Below are 15,972 nucleotides of genomic sequence, written 5' to 3' on the forward strand. Positions count from 1 at the left end.
CTGGTACCATGTGGGAGTTTGCAAGGCGTTCGGGGGTTGGTGGTCACACTAGCTATGGGCTTCATATTCCAGTGATAAGAAGAACGTTCATTTTTCATCATCCCTCTCTACTTTCCTTCCTTTCTTGGTGTGAACCCTAGCACAAGCCTCTGTCATTCAATTCATAACATATTTTTTTCAGTTGCATTTCTCCTCAGTGCTGAGTATCAGTCATATCCAAATTACTTAAATTCTCCCACCGCACCACTTTTAAGTACTTTTTTTTTTTCTGTCCGTATAAACAAAATACCACTCAGGTTTTCATCATGTTGCACATCCCCTACTGCAATCTCCTCTCCCCTCTGGTTTGCTCCCCTGCACATTACACACCAAGATCTGTCCAGAAGCTGCAAAATGCAGCAGAGACAAGAAACTCTGGAGTCCTGCAGTTCTACGCTTTACAGATCTTTCTAACTCAACAACTCTCTTCTACCAGTAATTAAGGATTTCACAGCACAGGTTAATGACTTGATTGTCTCTCCCCAGGTATGGACCCAGGCCAACATAAAGATCAAATCCTAAGTGTTAGAAGTGGCAGTGAAAAAGAATCTCATTTCCTAAAAACTTAAGAACTTCATTTAAAAAGGGATCTTAATGTTTTGCCAGCTTTTCTCACCTAGTAGGACATGAATGACATAAGAGAAACATTTCTACCCTCAAAGCCATCTAACATACATCAGACCATCACTATATGCCTTTATTGTTGTTTTTTTTTAACAGAGTTTTCATAGATCCAGATGAAGATCTGAAAGCAGAAGCTGTAAGCCAGGTATGTCAGGATTTTAGACATCCATGCTCTATTGAAAATCATTCAGCTGTTGTTAGACCATGTTTGTCAAAACCAGTGTTATAGCTGAAAATGTTTAAAACAGACAAGTTAGAAAAAAAAGGAGCTGCAAAGTACCTTCATTGTGCAAGATATAAAGAGAGGGGAGATTCATAGCTTTTTCAGTGCATATGCTCTCATGAAAATTTTGCAACTAAAAACGTTAGGATTTTAGAAAAAAGAAAAAAAGCATAAACAAATGTGAAGACAGCCTAAGAAGTCTAATAAACAAAATAATGGAGGTATTGCTTGATAAATCCAAATTTTTATCACCTTCCACACACTGTATTTATGAAAATGAGAGCAACATTTAATTCCCAGGATTACAAAGGAGAAAGGGTAGTGTTCAGTTCTAGTAGATCAGGTTCATGAAAATATTTTTTGGTTATTTTTTACACAGAAATTACACTGTGCACTTGAAAGCTTTAAACTAGAGGAGGCTACTAAACAAGCTGCAGCTGTTCATCTGTCACCCTCCCTTTTTTTGCCTTACCTGTATAGCATTTCAAATGCAGCACTGCCTGCAACGACAGCAAACATCTATAGAGTCCATGCACAGACACACGCTGTGCTTCAGCAGGGTTTGTGGAACAGCAGGAGAACTGGGGAAAAGCAGCGCTACAGCTGACAAGTTGCCAAAGCAAAAAGCACCTAAGACTGTTCATGTTTTTAAGGCAGCGCTGTCCCCTGCACTCTTTTCAGACTGAACAACTGGAATGGAAATTGAAATCAACCAGCAGTAATATACACGTAGAAAATAAATCAGTGCAAGACATGAATAAAATACTCCGCTCACTTGAAAATACATTAAAGGTATCATTAGGCAGAATTTCAATATATCTTACCTACTGAGCAAGTAACTTTTACACATTTGCACACACATGAAGGCATTTAAGGCCTCAGCTTCCACTGAAACAGAAAGGAATTCAGGCACCTAACTGTCCTGATGTTTATTTGAAAAAAAAAAGAGTAAGAATATTATTCATGTCTGGCCATATCCTTAGTTTTACATCTCGGTCACTATTAAAAGGGCTAACATAAAACTCCATTACAGCTTACTGAAAAACTGACTTATTCTGTGTCTGAGGGAACTAATCGCTAATATCACTCCCCTAAGCATCTTGGTAGAATTCCGGCAATGCACCTCCCTACATTCTGACTAAAGCCAGGACACAGATACTTAATCTAACCATGATTAGATTTTAAAGACACATAATTTCATAGATTGTTTTTCTGCTTTGCAGCACTCATGAACTATCAAAAATCTGATAGTGGTGAATGCAGTATAAAATTGACTGACTGCATGTTTTATGTAAACCTGATTTCCTCAGAAGTCAATAGGCATATATATTTTTCTCTTTTTATTAAAAATGAAAATAATCGTACTTATGAATAACAATAACACATCCAGTGTCCCAGCTGTGCCCTGTAAATTAACACCTATCTCTGTTGACTAAACTCAGCAATACAACACAGAAGGTGTAAATAAATGTAACACCTTTCATGCCCTATCATGTCCAAGTCAGCATTCCTTATAGTAGTAATTTTTAGCTTGGAAGATAGTTCTGATTATTCTCTTTCCCCCTGTGGTATTCTATTTTCATTTGTCGGACTCTTTTGTATTTGACATCTAACCTCTTACTAATTCAGACCTTTGTGGCATTCTCTGCACCACCCTGTTTTAAATCAGTATCTACCGTAGTTATTCGATTTATGTGAGGTTATTTCTTTTAATTTTCTATTACATCTGATCTCGTTCTTTCATTCCTCTTCTTCCCCTTTGTTGACTTTTTTCTTTACCTTTATTTCTAATATGATGTTTTTATTTAATGTACCTACTTTTTATTTTCTTCCTATGTTAGTGTGTCTTCGCAGTAACAGAGGTTGATTTTCTTGCACATATCCCATGTTAGCAAGTGTCATCCATTTAAGAGAATGCTTTTGGCCTTTCCAGATTCATAGGGAATGAAAAGCAACAGCCATACACAAGGAAGTTCAGGCAAAGAGGCTGGCACAAACAAACCTTATACATGATAAAATTTTATTCTTTAATGTCCAAGCAAGACAAATAAACCCTTGATTATGTTTTGAGTTCTTAGCAAAATGGCACAGCATTTGAATGAATAGAGACCCTACAAGACTAAAGGAGTATGCTTTGAACTAAAACTTGTGATACCAATACGCAGATAATAATGCTGCACCTTAAAAAGTCATCATATGGGCCATACCTTCTATATCAGAGGTTAAGCATACCCAAACCTTGAACCTCGCAGGTACACAACTTTGACCACCAAGCTACTTAAAATTCTGCCTCCTCCAGCTTGACAAAACACAGAGATGGGACACAAGACCAAGAACAGGGGAATAATCAAACATGGTTTGAATAATATGATACTTATCTGCTTTTCAGAACTGTAACCAGTTCATAGCTTGTTTCAAATCCTGCACAGAACATATTTTTTAACATCACAAAGAGCCTGGACAAATACTGCATCAAGTGCCAGTATCTCCCCGCTGTTAGTTAAAGCTTCCGCCCAGATGAACTTTAAACCACATGCCAACTCTCACGGCATTAATTGGAGCTTTCCTACCTCTTCGTCTTTCCCTTCTTTCCACTTCCACAAATTTAATTTTCTCTCCTCTGAAGGAACTGGATTTATTCAGTCAACAATTCCATGTACACAGTTGCTTCTGGGCTTCTGATTATGCTTATTGCTCTATTCTGGGCTAGCTCAATCACTACTTTTGTCAGTTTGCTAGCAGCAAATTCAAGTTTGACTTGTAAGACCTGGAAGCCAGAGCTCCTTCCCTAGTGAAGGTGTAGAGCCTTTTAATAAATAACTACTATCTGGACTTGGCCATACTGTGACGTCATCCATCAAAAGTGTCTCTCAGCTTCTTTGGGTCAATTGTGTATTGCCTTTCCTCAAATGTGTTTATCTTCAAATCATTATCATAAGCATAATAGCCTAATATTCATATCCATTTATTTATTGATGGACTCCTACAATTCAGTTCTGAGAGAACTGAATTACATAATGTACCCAACAGATAATAATGTATATTATTGGGTAGAAAATAATTTATAAAAATAAAAAAGAGCAGTCAGTTTGATGCATATCACATGCACTGAGAGTATAAACACTAAAAGCTAACTCTAATAAGAAGTATGCAGGGTACATAATCACACAGGCAAAAGTCAATTTATTTGCATGTTAATGCATCACAGCAAATTATGTTTCTAATGTGTTGTTAGATTAAAACATAAAAATTATTAAATTGGTTTAAAATGGCATAAAGAAAAATATTTCCATTAAAAAATACTCTAACTTGCAGCAAAACAGAAACAAGACAATAATTAAGTATCCTTAGAGAACTGGCAATCCCATTATTAATTCCATTCTGCCACTAGTTCTTATACCAGTACTGATGTGATGCCCAGAGTATGACCAACCTCTCCTTGTACAAAACAGTCTAATGTATTATTCCAAATGTTGACCCTGGGTAAAAGGACAGTCCATCTCTCTACCTGTGCAGCACACCCCAGAAATAGACTGCAGCATGGAAACCAATGGTTTGACTCTTTTTCATGCTTCTAAACTACCCTTATTTCTCCAATATTGCTGTTTTTCTCCCCTTGGAAAAAAAAGCACAGAAAGAACGGAAAGTAGTGCCATAATTACTAGAATATCACAATCTCTTTAGGAATGAGATTTTGTAAGCCATACACAAAGAGCATCTGATCTTGTAGGAGTAAACTGTAGTCCCACAATGGCAATTAAATCAAAATATCACTTTATTGATCTCATAATATAGTGCTTCACAGCTGCTTAATAAAATTGGATTCATTAATAAAAGTAAATGCTGCACTCTTTCAATTAGTATATAGCAATGAGAAATGTGCTATACAAGCCAACTCGCTCCTGGACTCACAGAGCTGACATTAGTGCAGGAAAGAGAGATTTTAAATTAAAAAAAAAAAAAAGGAAAAAAGCAAGCAGTTAATTGTAATTTCCTTTGACATGTAGTTTTAATCTTGGAACTTCATGTTTTATTTATGTTATAAAAATGCATTTCACTTTATCCATTTGTTTATTTTGCAGAGTGCATCTAACTTGGATAAAAATACCACCAAAGCTGAGAGTGCTTGGCTGTTCAGAATATGGTACGGCTTTGACCACAAGTATCCTTTTCTGTTACAAGCTATAGATGATAGCTGCATTACAGCTGGCACCTTAACATTTCTACAAATTCAAAATTTATTATACTTCTAGAATTAAAAATTAAATACATTCATTTCAATTACACTTTCGTAAGAAGAAGAAATCTTGAAAACTCAAAGAAATAGAAGGTGCAGAGATGCAGGACAGTGCAGTTGCAGTACATTCCTGATTGAGGCTATGGGGAGTGAAAACAACCTAAGAAACTCAGCCCTATATTAGTATATAATCAATAGGCTTAAATAATTTATCTGTTTTAAATTCCAGGATAAAACTAATCCAACTGTTAATCATATATGGTGTAAATTCTGTGTTCAGGAAACCAGAAGGCTGGAGACTGAAGCAAGCCCAATTGCTGCTGCCTGCCCACATATTCACAAAACAGTAGCTGCCCAAGAGAAAGTAAAAATAATACAACACTGGTTCACCCCCAACTCTTACAGAGAGAGAGAGTCACTAATTCCTGCGCAAAGATGGTAAAAGCTACCATTCTCATTTATTGTCATTTTCAACTGACTCTGCAAAGGCTTTGCATAGCTCTCAGAGAGATCCCATAATTACATCCATGCTCTAAGCCTTTAACAGAAAGATATGATGAATGCAAGAGAAGCCCATCTGCTAACTTCAACTTTTAATGGCTCAGAAGCCGGGTGGGCGAAGCTCTACCAGCAGTCTCCATTATTCAATAACACAACTATTGGTTCATTACCCTGCACCGCTGAGTGGAGATTAATGTACAGGCTACACCTATGTTGTTCTCATACCAGCTGTGGCAAACTAGGATGAAATATTTCAGCTAATAAAATGTAACTCTTTGGGAATACAGTTTCCTTAGAGAGTTTCAAGTGAAGTTAACCTTCAAAGAGACTTTTGACGGAAGACACATCTTTTTGGTTAAAACTGAATGTATTTCCCTAATTCATCCACAAGAGCAAAAAGGCCATAAAGCACTTAGTGTTAAAGTTTTTCCCTAGGAATAGTAGATGAATGCAATATAAAGGTAAAAAATATATTTAAAAGTTAATGCTAAGTACCAGCATAACTGGCTTTAACTACCACTCACTCCCGCTTCTTTTTCAGAAGGAATAGCCTGTGGTTGTGGCATTTCTTGGAAACTGTAAGTCAGAAGGAAAAAATGAACAGTAAAATAAAAAAAAGTGTACTCTGAAGGGAAGAAAGATTAAAAAAAAAGACAAAACAAAACAATGTGGAAGATGAGAACAAGACAAAGGCATGAGTTAAAAAAAGAACTGAAAGAGACAACAAGGGTAGACCTAGAAAAACAAGGGACAGAGGCAGAAGGGAAAGAGAAATCGATATGAAAAAGGCAGACATGCAAAATGAAAGGACTGTAGAATTCACCAGAAGCACCACTTCTCAGGTTTTGTGTGTACGGTAGAGATCTTGAATATGGGTGCGTGATGCTTTATTCTAGAAAGTCTGGTTTCCATGTCTTTTGCATTTCAAGAGGAATATTTTAAGTGATTCTTTTAAAATATTCTTTAAAAGAACAAATTTATTCTTAGGTGTCAAGTGTCAAGTCATAATCTCTCTTTAGAATGCAGATTTTCAGAGATTACAGTCCTCCCATTATCCTAAAAATACATTTTTATTGCAAATAATGCTTCTACATTTTAATAATCCTGAAAATGTATGCCCATGTACCTGCAGAGAATAAAGGTTCAACCCACCAATGCTGTGACTCACAGCTCTGAGCATTTCTTTGGCATGACTATTTCTGAAAGACATTCTTTTCAGGGAAAGAGGAATTATCCACCCAAACTTTCTTTTGCCTTTCCCTGCTTAATGTTACAAAGCTGTGCTGCTAAATTTAGAAGAAGAAATTGCCATGTAGCACAGTATTTGTGCCCAATACAAGATTGCATAGAGGATTATGATAAAGTTTTCAAATAAATGATACAGCAAAATAATAATCTATCTAGTTATATACTTTGAAAGCATTCAAGATTGTGTCATTTCTATAGTTTGACATTTGCTGTTAAGCTTTAACACAAATCTACCCACTCTTCTGGCAAGAACATCTCTTTGCCTGTTTGTTTCACAAGGGAAAAGTAAAAGGGAAGAAATATCACTGAGGAAATCAAAAAGTTGTTCTGTTCCTTGCTGTCCTTACGAATGATTTCCACTTAGTTCAGTGGTTTTAGGCAATGGCAATGTGCCACTTTAGGGCAGAATTATAAAAGAAAAACTCTTAAATTCTGTTTGAGAATCAAATTTTATTTTTATTGTGAAATAAACAGTAGGAGCCTGATCCACAGCTAGCTGGGTTCAATAAGGGTTGTTTTCTTTAAGTATCTTTGATTCAGGTATTGATGCTTAAGAAAAACATACCATTCTCTAAAATCTGGGTTAAGAAATGTTAATATTGAAATAACAAAAATGAAAATCTGGTAATTTAAGTACTTGGAGGTATCCTCTTGGATTTTCATCTCAATAATTCAAACAAGGAAAATACAAAAAAGTACTTGGTATCTGACAGTGGGTAAATTCCAGTGAATTTATTTCAACTTCTTTGTTTTTACAGCTTACATTTGGAGCTGTAATATCCTACTTAAGGTTAGTGGAAAAGTGAGGGAGTAAACAAAGATATTTCAATAATTTATCAGGGAGGGAAAAAATAACAAGATCTATAATCCAGCTCTACATACATGCCTTTATATTGTTCTCTGTGTTTTTCCAAGGGAGATGTAGCCAATTTTAGCTAACAAATGAATAAGCAGATGGAAATTTCATTCTTGTAAGGGCAAGAACGTGCATAAGGGCAGAGCTCAAACAAATGGTGAGCAAAGCTGTCCCATTCCAGCACATCCCACCACAAAATTATAACTGTGCTCCCAGCCAGTAGCAATTTGGTGGGTTTTGAGTCTTCAGTCCCAAAGTTCTTTATTTGCTTAGTCCAGCAAACATCACTGGGGTTTGCCTGCCTCATCCCAAGACATTGCGTTCCTGATGAGAGTTAGAATTCCTCCTCTACATAGGCCTGTATTCCCAGTTAGAATCTACTGCTAAAAATAAAGGTAAAAATTAATATTATAAGTGTCTCACAGTCTTCCCCTGTTTTTCCAGCTACTTTAGATTAAACTCCTGCAACAGTTTCTAGTTCAACATGATCTTATATAAGTCCTTTTGTCCACTAAGGCTTCTTTTTCTCTCTATGTATTCATATAGTCCTCACTTCCTCACGTAGGGGCATATTTGCTCTTGCTGGCTGTTCTGTAGCATCCGTCAGGAAGATGACTATACGGCTCTTCCAGCTTCTCATGCTGTATTAGTGAGAGGAGAGTGAAGGATTTGGGATTGCTGCACTAAAACACAAAAATGCAAAAATAACTGAAGATGAGAAAAAAGAAGGCATCATGTATTTGCTAAGCTGTTTCCATCCATATATGCTCACCATCTCTAAACGAGGAGAAGCCTACACTGCGCTGCAGAATATGTACTTTAATAGCACACATCAAAACTTGCACTGAGAAGAAAACAGTTTCTACGTAACAGGAAAACACATGCAAGATTACAACAGAAGAAAGCAAGAAGGGAAGGAAGAAGGACAAACACTTCAAGCACATGGTAAGTTCCTTTAAATACTTTTGTGTTAAAATGCAATAGACAGCCCTTGGACCCACCCGCAGCCAAGTCTGATCATTTTTTTTCTGGCAATGGGGCAAGGATGAGGTTGCGTGTGATGTGGTCAAAGACATGACCAGAGAACTAATGCTGTGCACCTCTGGCACATGCAAGGGGACAGAGGGAACAAGAGAGATGCGATGATCATTGTTAGCTGAGAGCATGGGCACTGTAAGTATTGCAATGACACACCTCCTGCATTCGTGACATTGCTCCAAGCTACCAGATAGCTATGTAGCTGTCTAACTCACATAAAGCTTTGCTCTTTGAGCAGCTCATTGTCATGAATAGAGCAGGAGGAGGACAGCTTTCTCCTTCTTTATCAATTTTTTTCCACCTGAGGAACTATATTCAGTTACACTGAATAGAAGTAGAATTCTGAGACAGAGCGAGCCAATTCTCCAGAAAGCAACTTCTAAAAGTGTTTCTACTTGAACTGCAGTTACCTATCATTCAGATACATTCCTTTCAGTTTAAGAAAAAAAGCTGTTTCTGTCCTTTGCACTTACCTGAAATCAATCAGCCAAAAGGAATTGCATTATTTGTAGACTTCAGAAGCTTGTCCTTCTTAACTTATAGGGATACCTATCATTTTATTTCTCCTATGTTTTGTACCTTGATAAAACAGATGTAATGGCTGCCTATGAAGTAAGGCAAGTACTACTCTGTGCCTGCAAGAAAATGGAAAAGCCACTAAAAGCAAAAGTGCATTCCAGGGTGAACTGACAATCAAAGGCAAATTCAGCATTTTGTGGTCTTCAGCCGAATTTTCTTATAAAATGACTTGCCACTCATATCAGAGAGGGACATCTTTGGAGGGAAAAAGACAAAAGGCTGTAAGCGTACATGTGCACACTTTTCTTTTACCTTCTGGAGAATGAAAGGTTTCTTAATTACTAATATTCTGATTTGGTATTCTTTATCAGTTCAATGACAACACGGAAATAGCACATAGTGTCCCACTTTCAGACCAGAATCTGACTTTGCTAGGGAGACTTCAGTCTAATTATGACTCAAAGGAGCATCAGATAATGCATCAGGCCACGCAAACAGTAATGTAGATTGGCTAGCGGGAAATGTAGATATCCTAGCATAGATACAGCAATAAAGCACAAGAATCAGTTTTGCAGGTGTTGGAAACAGATCATAATAAAAGCTAAGACGAAAGCACAACTCTTAACTAAATTCATTATAGTGGATATTCTAACATGAACATGACAAGAGCAGCTGACTGTATCATACGGCTTTCTCATACACTGCAAAATTGAGCAGTACTGGGTCCCGAGAAGGTATTTTATCATTAGCAACAATTGCCTGACCTTGGTTCAAAACTCATTCCAAAGCATTTTCAAGCACGTGATCTAGAAAAACTCACTGTTATTTCTACAGCACAGATAATCAGTATATCTGACTTGGTGCTATTTCCTGACCAAGGACACAAGATTGTTGGAACTCTGCAAATTAACCTAATAAATAAACATGGCTAATGATTAACCAGAATAATGAGTGACCTCAGTTTGTCCTCCATTCACAGAAAGAAGCCTAGATAAATAATTCTTAAACAATTCCATGCTGAATATGCAAGTAAAATCATTCTCATTTCTAAAGCTTCTCTCATGTCAATTCTTTGAAAAATCTCATTCACATCCAGGTCTTTTTACAACAAAAAATTACTAAACATGAATTAAATAACTATTATGAATGCAAAATTAAATGCAGGGTGTTAAATGGAAAATCTCCAGTTCATTTACAAAATTTGCCATCCGATGCTTTTCACCCTTCCATTGCATAGAGACATAAGTAAAGATTATTTGCAAAAGTTTCTTGATATTTTTATTGCAAAATATAAGTCTTTGAACCCACCTTTTCCTCACCATGATCCTTAAGAAAGAAGTGAGCTGAAGGAATTTCAGTTCCACAAAATACAACCAAAAGGAAATAAAGTTTGAGACTTTTACTATTTAGATTTTTCCTCCTAACAGTAAGATTCAGTACATTGCAGGTCTTTTTACATGTTTAAAAATAAGAGAAAAGAAAAAAAAAAGGCAAACAAAAGATGGAGTTAGGGAGAAAAGGAACTATCAAGAGAAAACAAAAGGAAAATCAGATTTTTTTTTTCATAGTCTAATCTCTTACATAAAATGATACAAAAACTAAGGTTTTTCGGAACAGGATTTTTTTTTTTTTTTCCCCCAAAGGTGTTACTCAACTGGTAGCAAAGCCATTATATCAAATTTCTTGATTTCCTTAAAGCCTTTGTAGCAGTAAGCAGTGCTGTTGCCTTAAAAGGAAGAATTAGATACATGTAGGGGAAACTTTATGGGATTTTTTTTAAAAATCAGTGTTCAAAATAACGGTTAAACAGTGCAGGCATGAGACAAATGGAGGAGGACAGCATATTGTTATTACTGGAAAGTGAGAAGAGAGAAAGTGCATGAACGTTAACCTCATTTTGTAAGCTGTTCTCAAATCCTTGTTGTCTTCCATCAGAGACATGCTGGGCCTAGTTCTGTTTTCTGTTCTTTGCATCAAGTGGTCACTGATTTTTTTCAAGAGTTTTGCATGGTCTCTAAGGTAGAACCTGGTCTACAGCTTGTTCTAGACAAGTTGGCCTAAAGTCACCAGCTGTTCTATTTAATAACCTAGCTCATTTGACACAGCGCACCTTCTGTTTGTGCTGCTCAAGGGGTCCTCTCAATTTCTGATAACGCAAATCACAACTCAATATCAAGATTATTTCATAGATCCCAGTGGCCCCAATTTAAATGCATAGCCATTTATGCAACAATTTAATTTTATGTAAAAAGATATTAAAATGCATTAAAATCTGCAATAGCTAGAAAATACATCCTCATCTTACAAGGAGTTCTAAAAAAAAAAATGAAATTGTTCAGAGAAGAAATATAACATTTTAATCCTTCCAGTAGAAAGCAACTCCAAAGCTCATTCTAAAAGTCAAAACTCTTTTGGTTCGTGGTTTGGTTTTTTTGTGAGGTTTTTGGGTTTGTTTTTTTGTCCTCTTGGCAGCCCATCAAGTAGGTCAGAAAGTTGACATAAAAGTAGAGAAGGGGAATTGGAGCCTCTGGAGCCCTAAGAAATCTGGGTTTTGAAGGTCTCTCAGCACAGGCTGTTAATGTGCCTTTCCACATTGTTTGCCAGAGCCGGTGAGTACAGGAGAAAGGGACGGGAAACAGGTAAAGCTTCTGTTTAAAACACTGCTGAAAGTAACACTTTATTTCAGCAAAGCCACAGTTTCAATGCAGAGATAAAACATCTGAAAAATTGTGACTGGGTATGACTGATTTCCTCCAGTAGGTTTTAGCAGCTGGCATTAAAGCCGCCCCTTTCTCTACAAAGCACCGCTCCGTGCTTCATCCCTCCCTGTGGCCAAGTGGTCAACTCCCCTGACCTGAGGAACCTTTGCACTACAACCAAGAGCTAAAATATCCAAGCCATTTCTCCCAGATTTAATGAGGGCCATTTCTGAAGCTATTCAGCAGGCCAGTGGATGCTCACGAGTCCCACCAAGAGCACAATGCACTTCATACAACCAAGGCCTCAGTCAGGCAAACCCAGCTTACAGAAATGTTTTTATTTTTCTCTTAATGTTATTTTCAGCTATAGCACCTTAAAACTAGACAGTGTCAAGCTTTACACTTTAGCATGAGAGAAATTCAGCATATACACTGCCAAGACAGAACTAACTGCAGAGGATTCTTCTTAGAGACATTTTATGCAGAGGTGCTATGTTAATAGCTACTGACTTAGAGCCAAAAGTTCCAGCATGGACACGAGACGCAACTAGAAAAACTGCTCCATTATAAAAACCGCTCTCGAGTTTCACAGCTCACTTCTACCTGCATAGCTGTGCGGCACAGTACCTGCCAAATCAAAATACAGAACCTGAAGGACTTGATCTAAAGCCTAGTGAAAGTAATTGGACTCGCAGTGTATTGACCTCAACAAATTACAGCTCGAGCCATCTTAGTATCTGATTTTACTGATAAGAATTACTATTCCACATGGCAATTTTTTATTTTGCTTTATGTCTTCCTCCTCTTCCCACTTTATCATTACAGCATGCTGTAGTTTGTATGTACAAAGTAGCAGAAGCCTAGGCTTGTATTAGTCCGCTCAAGCGTGAAATTATAGTTTGTTGGCTGACAACGCTTAACAGCGCCCAGGAGACTTAAGTATGATATAAGTACCGGAAGCTTATAATACCGATTTGATCAAGCATAACTTAAAACCTTCTTTCAAGTCTCTTATTATTTCATTTACAGCCCTGTATGTGCAAAAAGTTGCTTAGCATTACATCTAAAGTGTTTTTAAATGTTCTCCTGCCTGTACATCTTTCACCACTGCTGTTCCATTCACTTAGCACATCCTGCATATGTAATACAGTCTATAAATGGCAATTCTTATACAGCAGCAATTGTCACAGCAAGATATTGCTAATTATAACATCGCCTAAGACAGAAAATGGTAATACTTCCTAGTAAGGGTCTGTTATTAACGTTAAATTACAGTGGTATTCCTGTAAAAGCTGTGAGACTAAAGGAATTCAGTATGATTAAGGTTATTACCAGGAATGCCAAAGGGCACATTAATGACTTCCCATTAGAAAGTATTCTTGAACTGAACTCTTTTATGGAAAGCTAATATCTGGATGCAAAATCCTTAAAGTCACTGCCATGGTCCAGTGCCTTCAGCGGGTGTGGATGAGGCCCTCAATACAGGTCTTATTTGGAGACTTAGTCTGCACGTTGGCATTCTTCCCATTTTAGATGGTTGCTCTGGAAAAAAACCCGTTAGTATCCTTAGCTTGTGTTGGCTGTGATAGTTTTGAGTTAAACTACTTTAGTATGCTCTAACACTCTAAACAGAACGACAAATAAGACTGAGGCAAACATGCAAGTGAAAAAATTTTCTTGACTCTAATTTTAAGAATTCTGGCAATCAGTGACTCAAAATAATTCCTGGAAGCAGAGAAACTCAAGAGCTGTTTTCTTTTTTCTGATATTGAGATAGGTGCCTGATTCACCACATGTGCATCACCACACATTCAAATATAACATGAATCAGCCAATCTCAGCATCAGTTCTTAATTCAGCACTTCTCAAGGGGATGCTAAGGGAATGTGAAGAGGATAAATGAGAAGAATTAAATACTGATTTAGGGATGACTACAAATTTGCATGAGGTATCACAGCAGATCAGCACATCTTAGGAACTCACTCTAACTATTGCTGAAGGAAATAAAAGTCCCAAAGAAGGGAGACAAAGGCTGCCTTCCATCTTACACTATACAAGCTTGAAGTAAAGTGGAAGTCAGAGTACAGGGCCCATAGGAACACAGTCTCTTAATGTAGATGCCTTAAAAATTCGGAAGAGCAGTTCTGAAAATTAAGGCTGTAGCCTTTTATTTTTCATAAATATAGACCTAGAACACAGGAACCTCTTGATCTCTGTAGATTTAAGTCATTCTAGCAGAGTTTCTTTTCTGTAAAGCTGACAAACCCTCTCAGTGAAGGTCATTTGATAGAACTGATCACCTTGACCTTCTTTGCACAATACGATCTACTTAGTGACAGTAATTACAGCATTCAGGTTTTTATATTCTCCTCCCACAGGCCCAGAGGCTGAAGAAAGTTTGGTGACAGTATTTTTAGAACTTTATCAGTATGCATCTAGTTATCATAAACAGAGACCAGTTTGATGTACATATAAAGAAAACAAACCACAGTTCCAACCATCACACCAGTTCTACTGCTCTGATACCAGCATCTTAACCATACAACCTCTTACTCTCCACTTTTAGCAACAGAAAGGCATGGGAAGATGTTATGACTTAGGGGGTTTGGTCTGTGAAAGACTAGGAGAGTACCATTATTTTATGATCTTCGTTATTTCTGCTTTCAGAAAAAGGAGCAGTAGAGGAATAGATGGCAGCACAGAACATACTTTGGTTGCTTCCCTTGTGGCTTGGTCACAATTTGTCATCTAAGTGTGCAGAGGAATACTGACAGATTGTAAAATAATTTTGAGGAAGTGTATACAGTTTACTTAAAAGATCATGAAAACAACACCAAAATTTTGTGGCTTAGACGTCCTGGAGCTGCTGTTCCAAAAAAAGCAAGAAATACCATCACAGGTTAGCAAATGCACACTTAATTACATGAAAAAGAGGAACAAGTAAGTTGTTTTGAGGATTTTGGTAATTTTTTTTTTTAACTTGAACTGTTACATGTAATTAAAAAGAAAAAGGTTTAATCTGTTAAATATTGATATAAAAATTATTACTAAGGATATGTTATTTTCGCAGATAATTATTACAGCTTTTTTTTTCTTTGGTCTTCTGTGGAATTACGTACTGAGAACTCAGTTGTGCTATGATTGATAAAATATCACCTAAATTCTACAAAGTTCCTAGCTGGTGCTAATGGACTTTGAGTGTTTTGCTGTTCATTAGAAATTTATAGGGGCTGTTTTATTCAATCTGCTGAAAGCAACCTGGTGATTTTCTGAACTGATGCTTTACCACATTATGGCACTTAAATATTTAACTTTGGATACAGAACTAGAGAAAACCAGTTGAAAAATGAAGTATTTATCTACACTTTTTGAAGTATGGTATTTCTAGCCAAACTTCTGCTCAGTGCTACCTATTGCAAAGAACATTAAGTCCCACCTTTGCAACATCTGTAAGTACCTCAAAAAAAGATTCCTTCCTTGTTTCATCTTGTATTTGGTACATTCCTAAGGATATATTGTCTAAGTGGGAGATGACTTGAATTGTTGCACTAGTATAATATCATTAACTTAAGCATAGTCCATTAGTCTTAATTTACATCAGTACAGGAGAGGCCATACAGTCTTCAAGTCTTTCATTATAGTGTCTTTAGCTTCAGTGCCTGAAGACTCTCAGTTTCACTACATGAACAGAGCATCCCTATTCACAACCACTGTTTCCCCAAAGTAGAGGGAAAGAAATTCCTTCCATTCCACATGGATTTAATTTAGTTTTCTTGAGAAGAGAGCATGGGGAAAGTAGATTTTCCTCAGCTATTACACTATCTGCATGGCCCTAGTTGTGAATCTGCCTATAGAATCATAGAATAGTTTGGGTTGGAAGGGACCTTAAAGATCTTCTAGTTCCAACCCCCCTGCCATGGGCAGGGACACCTCCCACTGCATCAGGCTGCCCAAGCCCCATCCAACCTGGCCTTGAACACCTCCAGGG

The 15,972-nt window shown here is 37.0% G+C and overlaps 1 protein-coding gene across 1 annotated transcript in view; it reads left to right on the plus strand.

Moving 5' to 3' along the window:
- SLC9A9 (solute carrier family 9 member A9) overlaps positions 1-15,972 on the plus strand; it is a 191,921-nt gene that overhangs the window by 137,125 nt on the left and 38,824 nt on the right. The window contains exons 13-14 of the mRNA XM_069865160.1: positions 760-808; positions 4,969-5,048. Coding sequence (XP_069721261.1) covers positions 760-808; positions 4,969-5,048 — 129 coding nt within the window. The remainder of the gene's footprint in view (positions 1-759; positions 809-4,968; positions 5,049-15,972) is intronic.

Source organism: Phaenicophaeus curvirostris, chromosome 10, assembly GCF_032191515.1.
Source record: "Phaenicophaeus curvirostris isolate KB17595 chromosome 10, BPBGC_Pcur_1.0, whole genome shotgun sequence".
NCBI lineage: Eukaryota > Metazoa > Chordata > Aves > Cuculiformes > Cuculidae > Phaenicophaeus > Phaenicophaeus curvirostris.